The 12,559-nt window shown below is 31.8% G+C and overlaps 1 protein-coding gene across 3 annotated transcripts in view; it reads right to left on the bottom strand.

Moving 5' to 3' along the window:
• Window positions 1-12,559, bottom strand: part of FSTL5 (follistatin like 5) — a 691,608-nt gene that overhangs the window by 96,885 nt on the left and 582,164 nt on the right. For 2 of the 3 annotated variants that reach the window (XM_045879363.2, XM_045879362.2), the window contains exon 10: window positions 9,735-9,761. The exons of the other annotated variant lie outside the window; for it this stretch is intronic. In XM_045879363.2, the coding sequence (XP_045735319.1) occupies window positions 9,735-9,761 (27 nt within the window). The remainder of the gene's footprint in view (window positions 1-9,734; window positions 9,762-12,559) is intronic. 3 annotated transcript variants of the gene reach the window in all.

The raw sequence follows: 12,559 nt of genomic DNA on the forward strand, positions 1-12,559 counted from the left end.
TAAAAACACATTCAAAATTTCAAAATAAAATTATCAGAAAACTTTACAACCCAAACTCAGTGCTCCTCATAATACCAGCAAGAGATCTATTTGTAAAGTTGTGTAATGTTAATAAAGCAAACCATATGAAGCCTTTACCATACACCAAAGCAACTTTCTGATATTATGCAGACCTTCTCCTTTATTCTCCCTACACTGCAATTCAATGATTTCTTTAATATAATTCAATAAATGTTTCAGGTAAAAAATGAATTTTATAAACTCTTTGATACATAGATTATATCTGAGACCATCCCCCATTTAATTTAGGTGTTGATTACGGAATAAAAATATTTTTGAAGGGCGCCTGGGTGGCTCAGTTGGTTAAGCGACTGCCTTCAGCTCAGGTCATGATCCCAGGGTCCTGGGATCGAGTCCCGCATCGGGTTCCCTGCTCTGCGGGGAGCCTGCTTCTCCCTCTCCCACTCCCCCTGCTTGTGTTCCCTTTCTCGCTGTGTCTCTCTCTGTCAAATAAATAAATAAAATCTTTTAAAAAAAATATTTTTGAAGAATTATATTTATTGTATATTTTTATTAGAGTTCCCTAGGGAAAATAGAATTTCATTCTTTGTAGAAATTTAGTTCACATAAAGACTGTTAAAAACAAAAAGACCAAGTCCTCCAGATTTTGGAGAATATATATTTTCCTAAAATACCTTTTGTAAATGTAACCCTTCGTAGAGGTCTTAAATTTCAGTTTTATACCAGCAAAGTTTGGGATCTATTTCTACACTTTAAAACTTGCATGAATTTACAGTCTTAGAAAAATCTGAGTGAATGATTTAAATCATACTTTTAATTTTGTTCACACTACAGATTTGGGTGTATGATATCTCAGAAATTCATCTCGCTTTCTTTATCAAGCCACACGTAATGGGCGCAGGACACTACGATTTGACACCCGGAATGCGGTTGGGGTTAACTGATGCCTGCACCTGGGGAGCATCCGTATATTCCATATATGCCTGTTCTCTGTGTCTCCTCTGCTTCTGCTTTGTTCCAACATGGCCAGACCTAAGCGCATACAGTCCTTTCCTTTTCTGGTCCTCACCCGATCCCTTGCCCAGCTGTACTGGTTTGTACAATGATATTTACTCAATCTAAATATAGCATACACCATTCAATGATAGCATGTGTTCTTTAAAAGATAAGTAATGATATTCAAATCTTGGTAGTTTGAAAAGCCAAACCATTGCCGTTTAAAAGGTTTACATTCTAAAAATATTGATAAAAAGAAAGATTTTATTTAAATACAAAAAATTCCCCAAGCATCATTTTCATTTTGATCGATAATATCTGCAAGGTTTATTAAGTCAAGCCTGAGGACCATGATAAAGGTGTACTGATTCATAAAAATATTTGTTTATTCAACTTAAACCATATTTACTCTTATTAAATATGTTCCTAGTTAATAAAAAATAAGTCTCCAACTTTGTCCATTGAGCCATATATCCATCTATTCTTATGATTTAGAGGAAAATGTATTCAATCATAATTATGACTTTATTTGTGTTTATACATAGTGGTTATAATTTTCTTTTAGCACATGAAATTATTTCTGTCTAATATGCTTATGCATTTTAAGTGACTCCAGATTGTTTTGACACATCTTACTGTTTTATAAATATTTGATAGCACTCGTATTTTAAAACATGCAATCTTTATCAGTTAATTATGTATTATAATTCCAGAGAGCACTACATTATAATGGAATATTCCTGAACAATAGAAAAAGTCGCAAAAACTAAATTCAAGTCATATTTTTCATAAAATAAATTTAGTAGTTGTCAGTTCTTATTTATAATTATAGTCTTGCATAAAGGAATGTAAGTTCTATGCCCAAGGGATAAAACCTTAAAAAGTCAGTTTTTACTCAAAAACAATTGATTCTTATCAGCAAGCTTCCATGTCAACACTAACATAGGACTGACATGCATGTCAGTGACTATCAATTTAACATTATTGGTTGTTGAAACTTGAGAACACGACCAGATTGCGATGTGGTACCTAGTTTTCAGCTGTGTCAGTTACACACTACGTTTGATGATTTTTTACAAAGCTCCTAAAATTTTTAATGAACATGACTCTCCCTTCCTTCAGCTGCTGCAAAATTCTGCTCCCCAAGCAGGAATCCAAATGTGTTTGAAGCTGACAAATACTGTAGGTCCAGACTACAAAATTTCCTGAAATATTTCTGCCCTTATTCAAATGGATACTTTCATTGCATTATTTACTATAATCTGTACAAAATACAGATTATCACCTCCTGCATTTCCATTACTACCTATGTTTTGACTAATATGAGCTGTATTTTCCTCTAAAACCCAGTTAATCCATCCAAATCACTTGTCCAAATCTCAAGTCTATTTTCTTACTTTTTATATGAGTTACACATTCAGCGTTTTTACAAAGCTTGAACTACTTTCCAGGTTACAGGTTATTGAAGAAATACAGATTTCATTATGAAAGGTTTATTTTGTTTTTGAACTTCAATGTTTTCAGTGGAATTATAGCTTTTCAGTGTTGATGAATAGTAATGACAACAAAATGCCATATATAAATATATTAGCTAAAATAATAATTATAAAATAAGTAACTATTTTTTAATCACTCTGCTATGAATTAAAATTTTATGTATACCCTTAGATTCATCTATGAATTCCTCATCTTGCTAACCACAAGAGGTATGTTTACCTTTTTTTTTTTTTTTGTGGCTAGGGAAATTTTTTTTTTTAATATTTTATTTATTCATTTGAGAGAGAGAGAGAAAGCTAACACGAACAGGGGGAAGGGAAAGGGCAGAGGAAGAAGCAGACTCCCTGCTGAGCAGGGAGCCCAGTGTGGGGGCTGGATGTCAGGACCCTGGGATCACACCCTGAGCTTAACTGACTGAGCCACCCAGGTGCCCCTTGGCTAGAGAGATTTTTTATATCAAGTTTTCTGTAGGATTTAGCAGCAGAATTCATTATCTGAATATATGATACAGATGTGTTTCTTTTTAAATTTACTGCTATAATATTATACCTATATACATTTATTATGATTACACTGGGCACAGAATAATATAAATTACCTGATAATGAAGATGTTAGAAATTAAAGACACAAGCAGATTTTCATTTGGAGCATCCATTAGCTTTATTTATAAATAAAATAATAATGTATTAGTGTATATTCACCATAGCTGTTAAATTTCCATGTCCGAACTTTTTTTTTTTTTTTTTTTGGATGGGAGAATGTAACAGAGAGATAAACTCCATTCTCTGGTTTCAAACAGCTCAGAGGCCAATCATGGCTCTATACCTCAGTGTTGTACCATGGGAAAGTTATTCAGTCTATGTCATAATTTCCCCATCTCAAATTTGGAGATAATAATTATACTTATGTCATACAGCTATTGTAAGAATCAAATTTGTTGGGGAAAGTAAAACATTTAGCAGAGTGACTGGCACATAGTAAAATTTCAAAAAATGGTACTGTCGCTATTTTTATGACAGACATTATCTCTTCTTTTTAAACATTAGTAAAAAAAAATGGTATATAACCAGATTTTGATTTCTGTTTCCATTTTTTCCTCAAATCTATACTGTGAGATATACTGCTACATTTCAGTTTTCTATGATATCAAATTCTATGAGTCTATGAGCCTGCTAAAAGATCAACTTCATTTCCTAGTAGGCAATTCTCATAGTTGATCCTTTCAGGGGGTCTGCAAAGTCAAAACTATTTTCATAATAATACTAAGGTGTCATTTGCATTTTTCTCCCTCATTCTCACAAATTAGATTCTTCCAAATGTAGAGTGTACTTTTTTGACAGGCTACATGACATATGATGTAATGAGTGATATCACAGCTATTCAGTGCAGAAGCAGATATAGGCATCCAGCATCTTCTATTCAGTCAGACATTAAAAAGATTTGCAAAATGAAAAACAATATGAGTCTCTTCATTTTTTAAAATATAGCCTTAAAACTGTGTTACTTATGGATACTTATAAATGAATTTATTATGGTTATTTTCAATAAATTAATTAAAAAAATCTTTAATGTTTCTCTGTTTTATTTCTAATATGGTAAATATTGGTGGATAGGAGTAACCCAGATAAACAAAAGCTTTTGAGTTCTCAATAATTTTGAAGAATGCCAAGTGGTTCTGAGTCCCAAAAAGTTTAATAACCATGTAGGTTTCAATTACAGCTCTCTCCTCATTCGTGCATTGTATTGCAGGATATTACAAAAGTCCCTGGCTTCAGTTAAAAGCTTCACCACTCTCGTCACAGTAAAGATCGGCAATACGTGCAGGCTCTAGTTTCTTTTTTCATCCCCCAGTGAAGACAGACACATGTACTTTGTCTTTTCGGGGTCGATTATTAATCTAATGGAGTATAGCGGCTCCAGAAAGTGATCCATAATTTGTTCCTTGTGAGTTTTCTTTTTGCTTTTTCTTTCTCTACAGAGAAAGGATGCAAGCAAGAATTACTTGCAGTCTTGTAAGAGGGAAGTATTTCCCAGAGGATTTTCTAATCAATACTGCACCTTTAAATACGTGAAATGGACTGAGAAAAAATGGATGCAATGCACATGTCTGTCTCAATCCTTTAGGATTGCTGCTCATGAATAACAGTGTATCATGATAATATAATGATATTATTTCTTATATATAGCATATATATTACATCATTTGTATCAATGATAAAATGTGGTTAATTTCTAATTACTGGATGGACAACAATAACAAAAGATAGTCAATAATGAACAATATTTTGTGGTGATATTTGTCTTCCTCTGATTTAAATTGCCATTGCTTTAGGATTTAAGTTTGGTCAAGAGCAAATTATAATCATACGATGCAGTGATTTGGTAACCAATGAAAGATAATTCAATAAGTTTTAGTGTTATAAAGTCCTTCATCAGTTGATTTTATTCTTTTCACTTTTGCTTTTCTCATCTTGAATAACTGAGCGGGGAAAGATTGTTGGGTCATGAATATTCCCATGTTTTGTATCTTGGTCTTTGGAGATAAAAACTTTTTTACACACAAAGTAGCATCATTTCACTGCACCTCAAAACGATCTTTATATTATGTTCAAGTAAAATAAAACTTACTATTTCATTCTTGCTAGAAAGTGAGTGTTTGTATCAAGCTCTTTATTAGCCACTATTAATCCAGCAACTGGGTACTATATGCCTGGTCTGAGTGATGTTATCTAAAATCAGTCCATTTGAGTCAGTATACCATTTCCTGAACTTCCAAAGATCTGCTGAAAAAGCTGAATGCAAATCTGCATGATTAATTTCACATTTAATGATTAACACAGCAAAGGTTATAACATAATAGAGTATTTGTGTTATATAATTAATGTTAGTTGGAATCATATATTTAATTATATATGTACCCATGTGTATAAATGTATGTATGTATACATCTAGCATATATATACATATTTATGTGTATGTATATATACATATATCTGCAAATGTGTATATCTCATCAGATCACAATTTTGATTTGAAAACCTTTTTAATGAAAAAATATAAAACACTAAAAAGTTTAGGTTGAGGTTAGTATTTAAAGCAACGATAGTGGACTGGCTAATGAAAATACCGAGAACTTGATCACGATTTAATTGGCATCATGTACTGATCGTTAGAAGGCATGGTCTCTACGTCTCCACAATGCTATGACTTTCTAAGCTTGATGCATTCAGAAGCCTTAACGCTCTGAAAATTATTTTTCATTTTAAATAATTCATCAATATTACTGTGAAGCAGTAATCTGGTCCTGAGAATCTCAGCATTTTTTTCTCTAAAAATAAATTTATGAGAAGCTTGTGGAACTTACAAAGTTGGTATATATTAGTCTGTATTTCCCAACCTCCCTTGCAAGTATAATAGTCTGGCCAATGCAATGTGAGTAATTTCAGGCTGAAGAACTTAAAAGCTGACCTGCTTGCCATATCCCCTTTCCCCCACTTTCGTGACATTATAGGTCACAAAGCTAATCAGATTACGGTGTAACATATAACCTTTCTTGTTAAGATTTCCCTGTAATTTCTATTTGCATTTTGTATTGGTAGGTGTCAATGAGCCTGACTAATATAGTGATTTACCTCAATTATTTCTATATTTTCATGTGAATAGATTCATAAATATTTACAAGGAATCGAAGGGACATTCAATTTTTATAAACATAGAAATTATTTGTTTGGCTTTCAAATCATTAGATGTCATATCCATTCAGTTGTTCCTAAAGTAATCTTTATTCAATATTGGTTAGATATTCATCAAAATTCCATGTTATTACAAATTTAGGAAATACTATACTATATAGTGAACCACCTTACATCTCTCCTTTGAGCTTCAATTCAGCATATTTAAAAGTTAAGATAATTCAGGCGCCTGGGTGGCTCAGTTGGTTAAGCGACTGCCTTCGGCTCAGGTCATGATCCTGGAGTCCCAGGATCGAGTCCCGCATCAGGCTCCCTGCTCGGGGGGAGCCTGCTTCTCCCTCTGACCCTCCCCCCTCTCATGTGCTCTCTGTCTCTCTCATTCTCTCTGTCTCAAATAAATAAATAAAATCTTAAAAATAAATAAATAAATAAATAATAAGTAAATAATAAAAAAAATAAAAGTTAAGATAATTCGGGCGCCTGGGTGGCTCAGTTGGTTAAGCGACTGCCTTCGGCTCAGGTCATGATACTGGAGTCCCTGGATCGAGTCCCGCATTGGGCTCCCTGCTCGGCAGGGAGTCTGCTTCTCCCTCTGACCCTCCCCTCTCTCATGTACTCGCTCTCTCTCATTCTCTCTCTCTCAAATAAATAAATAAAATCTTTAAAAAAAAAAGTTAAGATAATTCATCAGTGAGTAAAATGGCTTAAAGTTCTTTAAGTTAGTGTTTATCCAAATCAAAACATGTATTATTAAGCTAGACCATATAATGTATTCCTAAACTGTTGTAAACTAAATAAACTTTAAGATTACTTTATTACATTATATTTTATCACAAGATCATAAAAAAATATTGTAGAAGGAAACCAAACAGTGGATCTTTTAATGTGTATTTTCAAATCATATAGTAAAATTACTTATCAATAAGAATGATTAAGACTTTAACTTACTAGATCAAAATTTTCTTTAGGGACCATATTCCTATCTTTATATTTCAAGTATTTTCAAAGGGCTTTGCATTTAATAGGCTCTTTAAAATATTTGTCAATAAATGAGTGACATATTTCCTCTTTTAACAATGTCTTTCTGCACTCTTGCAAACCACGATGACTAGAAAAGAACTGGAAGAAGAACCCAGAGAAGTAGAGGACTCTGTGTTTCAAGCTTAAATATCCATGAGATTCCGAAGATAATACATATTAAATTAGTAAAATCGATTTAGATTACAAAGTCCTGGCTAAGCTAGATTCTGATGCTCATGTTTAAAAAATAATTCTTCAGTTAAACAAAATTTTATGGTTTTAATACTTGCTTATAAGTACAATGACATTATGAGAAGTTTATCATTTTTAACTATCTTTCCAATATTTATCTTAGAATGCCTGAAATTGGAATTCCCCAGTTGGTTCTCTCTGGGATAAATTTCTCTTGGCCATGGTAAAGAGGCAAGCATGCAAACAGAAAACATTACTACGGTGGAAATGAAAATAGATCTTGGAATTATGTAGTTCGTATTTGTTATTATTCTATCCTTTAAAAATGAAGGTAGAAAATTTTTGGAAGTTTTAGTTAGCTATTATTTTAATTACTTTTTATGAAATAATTGTATACACTGTTAGGATTTGGTGATTCCTTAAGCTGGTCTATTATTTCTGGCCACCATTACTATGATTACATGCAATCATTTCTAATTGTAATGCCTTGCCAATAACTGTGGCATTGTAAAAAATTAATTTAGAGATGCCTATGAACCTAAATCAGGCATATTGTTTTCTCAAGTATATTATGTTAAATCTTGTTTATTCTAAGAAACAACAAAGGACCCTGATGATAATTGCACATGAAATAAAAGATTTAAAAACTTTACCCAGAGACATTTATTATATATGTCTTAAAACTATCTGCAAAATATACTAAATAACTATTATTTCTAAAGGACATATTCTCTGTCAAAGTTATGAAGAGTAAACAAATCATTGATTGATGGAGAATAATTATTGAGAGGATACATGTTAAAAAACCTAACAGAAGAAAATTTTAAATAGATAAAAATGGTTTCATATAATGAATCTCAGGGTGATTTTAATTAATCTGGATGTCTCATATTTTTAAAAGTAGCCTGAAGAATATGATATTATTATTACATATTAAAATTATAATATGATAATGTTCATGGTTGCTATCAGTCAAATTATAAGAAAACATTGTTTTACATACTTTAAGGACATTTACATATCACAATTTTATAAGGAGAGTGCCAACTGTATTTCAAGCAATATGTTAGAAAAATCTGGCTCAGAGAGGTAAAATAACACATCCAGTTTTTACCAGCAATTAACCAGCAAAGCCAGAACTGTGCTACCTGATCTCTGACTACTTAGGTTTTGTTCTTTCTATTATGATGATAACATGAAATCAATTTTTAAAATGCCCAGAGATATATTTGTTTGATCTCAAGAGGGAAGAGATATAAAGAAAATGTCGTTTAATAGATATATTAATGCTAGCTTTAGTAATGACTAAATTTGTATGTTCAAATGTGAAATATCTAAGTGGAATAAAATGAGAAGGCATAGTCACACCAGAATCTCTTTAGTAAACCAGACCTTGAAGAAGCCTATACAAAAGATTTCAGAAGCAACAAATATCAAGGGGAAAAATGGTGGTGTGGCCTCATCATTGAGAACAAAACTGAGATGCTTCAATTCTCGAATTACGTGAAACTTATGAGACAAGGCCCTCACAGGTGGCAGTGACTCCAGTTCATATGGGAAACTATAATCAGGGAAGAGAAAGTTTGTCTAGAATGGATTAGGAGGCAATATTTTGGTCATTGCTTACCAGAACTATAATGATGACTTATTACATTTTGCTCCTAAAAATTTAACTAAAGCACGTTGAGTACCTGGTCAAACACATTCTCCCCAGTCTTTACAAATAAAAAAAAAAAATAGTAATAACAATAATAAATGGAAGTGGACACTGTTTATAGAGTGTAGCCTATATTTAAGGAACTGGTAGTAGCCCTACTGATTTTAAACAACTAAACTATCCTTATTTTTCAGATAAGAAAATTGGGACATAAGGAGGCCTTTGGTCATAGATCTGTGGAGACCAGATTTGAATCTAGATCCTTCAAGTTTATAACCCACTTTCTTAAATAATTTATTACATTCCCTTGTTAAGGCAATGGTTTTTATAATTTTTTTTTCTAATCTAAATCAGGGTTTATTATGGAAGTTATGTTTAAGTTTGCTTTTATTTCTTTGACTTAATTTTAAATTCTTAAAAGCATTTCAATATATTATAATGTACTTCACTGGTTATATATCAATAATAAATCAAACTGATAAAGAGTAATAAATATTTCTAATGGTATCAGGTTTACAAAAGAATATCTATTTATAATAAAACAAAAATATTTAGTCAACATAAACACGAATAAGGTAATTATTAAAACTGATAGTCAACAAATCCACTAAAAATTAAGCAAAATAATCACAATATAAAAATAATGGAATTTAGTACCTTCTTCTCTCCATAATATGTTAGCTACTGCAGCATGTTAAAGGAAAGAGGAGAGAAAGAAAAATGAGTAGAGAGCTTCAATTGCATAATAATATAAATAATTATTAAAGAGGTCACAATCTCTAGGATAGAACATGTACATAAAAGTGGTGATGGTGAATTCAACAAACTACTTTGAATTAACAAAACAGTAAAATGCTGTACTAGCTAATAATGCTCTTTTCATTTCTCGAAATTGCCAATTCTTCTTAGGAATAAAGATTTTGTTAATAAACAAAGAATATTTTATGCATCACTGGAAAGAAGGGGATATTTAGGTTATGTTATTAAAATACATCTTTAGAACAAACATTGGTAGTTAAAACTATTTATTTAAGATAGTATAGTTAAAAGTTCCTAACTGAAAAAATTATATTTTAAAAATTCTCAGTAATCACAATATGTAATATTCCTACAAAATATGCAATATCCTGAGTGAGAAGAGTTCTTTTAATAAAGGATTTTGAACACAGACGTAGTTTATTTTTAAGTAATATATGTTTTCACTTTTTAAACCAGACAGAATGAAATATATCCAAACATATCTTGGTTAGTTCAATGCACAACAATGATTCATAGTAAATTGTTTCTGGACAATAGGTATATTAAATACTATATAGAGATTAAATCAATAGAGTTAAAATATTGAGATAGAAATAAAGAAAAAAATACCAATTAGAAATATTCTCAGAGAAATGTCTGCCTCCATTACTAATTCAAAGTTGCCCAAATTCTATATGTTTTCACAGCAAAATAATATGTCAAAAGAAAGTGTAATTGGTGTAAAATCTTACACACATCTAAATATTCCCTGAATATTTTAACCATATTAAAGCATAATCACTTTTTTTAAGCTGAACCCCCCACCCATGAATGTAGCAAAGCCAAGACTATACTCCACCACTCCTAGCTGGAGGCTGAAGGCCCAAGTCATCCAGTTTCAAAACCTGCTAAACATTTTAAAAATAAATTTTTGTAAAGTAACATTCATCCCTTCAGGACATTTTGTGGTGCTGTTCTTGCTGTCTACAGTGTTCTTGAAATGAATGTGAAAATGATAGATCTATTTGCAAGGAGAGGACACAGACCTCAGTTATCAGCAGTTAACCTCGGTCTGGAAGTAGATGATCCTGCTCCTCAAGTTTCATCAGAATGTCAATAGTAGTCACAGTGTCTATGTCATTCACTTCATTTCATCACATAGGCATTTTATCATCTCACATCGTCACAAGAAGAAAGGTGAGTACGGTACAATGAGAGACCATATTCACATAACTTTTATTACAGTATATTATTAAATTATTATTATTACTATTGTCAATCTTCTACTGTACCTAATTTATAAATTAAATTTTATCATAGGTATGTGTGTATAAGAAAAAAAAAAAACAGCATATATGGAGTGTAGTACTATAAGCCGCTTCGGGCATCCACTGGGGGTCTTGGAACATATTCCCTGCATAAGGGGGAACTACTCTATTCAGAGAAATTTAAATGATTGAGTATATTTGAAGAACAAAACTGATAGAAGATGAGGCCAGAGAATTTTTCCATGAGTAGATCAAGAAAGTCTTTTGTACACAATGCAGAGGAGATTAAATTTTCTTCTGTAGGTTCAGGAAAGGCTGAGCCATGATTAGACTTATCTTTTTTTTTTTTTTTTCCTGGTTTATATAAAAAAAAAAATGTAACTAGATCTATGTTTCGTCACATCTCCATTCATTTGCTCAGTGAGTACTGACTGAGCACCGAACATGTGTCAGACATTGCATTCAGGGATACAATACACAGATTCCCCAGGCCCAATCTCTCTGTTAATAGAGTTTATAGTCTAGTTGAGGAAAAAATAAAAATAAAAACACTATTCACGAAATGACAGAGAAAGTTTTTTAAATTACACACTTAATGGGATATGAAAGAGAGGAACAGTACTGTGAGTTCTTTTAGCAGGTGGATTAAACATAAGGAAATACTGAAAGTGAAAGATGCAAGATGAGTAAGAGTGAAGCAAGTGAGGACTGTAAGGATAAGGTTTCTAGAGAAAAGAAGAAGCCTGCACAAACCCTAGTGGCATATCAAAGCAGTGCTAGTTTAAAGGAGTTAAGGACAGAGATATTTTCAAGACAGGCAATCATTTAGGAGAAAGTACCAAGAAATACATGGTTTGTGATATTAACATCAAACAAGATAAAATTCAAAGCACTGCATATTGAACTTAATATTATATAAACTAAAAACATAATATTAAAATATGAAGCAAAAGCTGTTAGGACTGGAAACAAAATTGATAAATACACACTTGTATTCTATTTCTTTAACTTATCACTCTCAGTATTTGAAAAATTAAGAGAAAAAAGACAAAGTTTCAATAATATGGTTATTAAGACTGAATAAGTATTTTCATAGTGAATGTTGTATTATACAAACAGAATGTTGAACTCTACAAATAAAAGTGTTTTGTTCAGATTTTCTGGAAAAATTTTCAAGAGTGCTCCCAAAGTAAACTAGAAAATGAAAAGTCTATATTGTAGGTATATTTCAATCAGCATAAATAGTTTAGACATTTTCAGACAAGGATAAAACAAATATGAAAATCCATGAGAAGTATTTAAACACACAAAATTCCTCCATAAATTAAATATTTAAAAAAAAAATCAAATATGGCAGCACCTGGGTGGTAGTGTCAGCTAATGTTTGACTCTTGGTTTTGGCTCTGATCTTGGGGTTGTAAGATGGAGCCCCATATCGGGCTCTGCACTCAGCACAGAGTCTCCTTGAGATTGTCT

The sequence above is a fragment of the Mirounga angustirostris genome, unplaced genomic scaffold, assembly GCF_029215605.1.
Source record: "Mirounga angustirostris isolate CCGP_5_RB_7025 unplaced genomic scaffold, mMirAng1.0.hap1 SCAF_2, whole genome shotgun sequence".
Taxonomy (NCBI): domain Eukaryota; kingdom Metazoa; phylum Chordata; class Mammalia; order Carnivora; family Phocidae; genus Mirounga; species Mirounga angustirostris.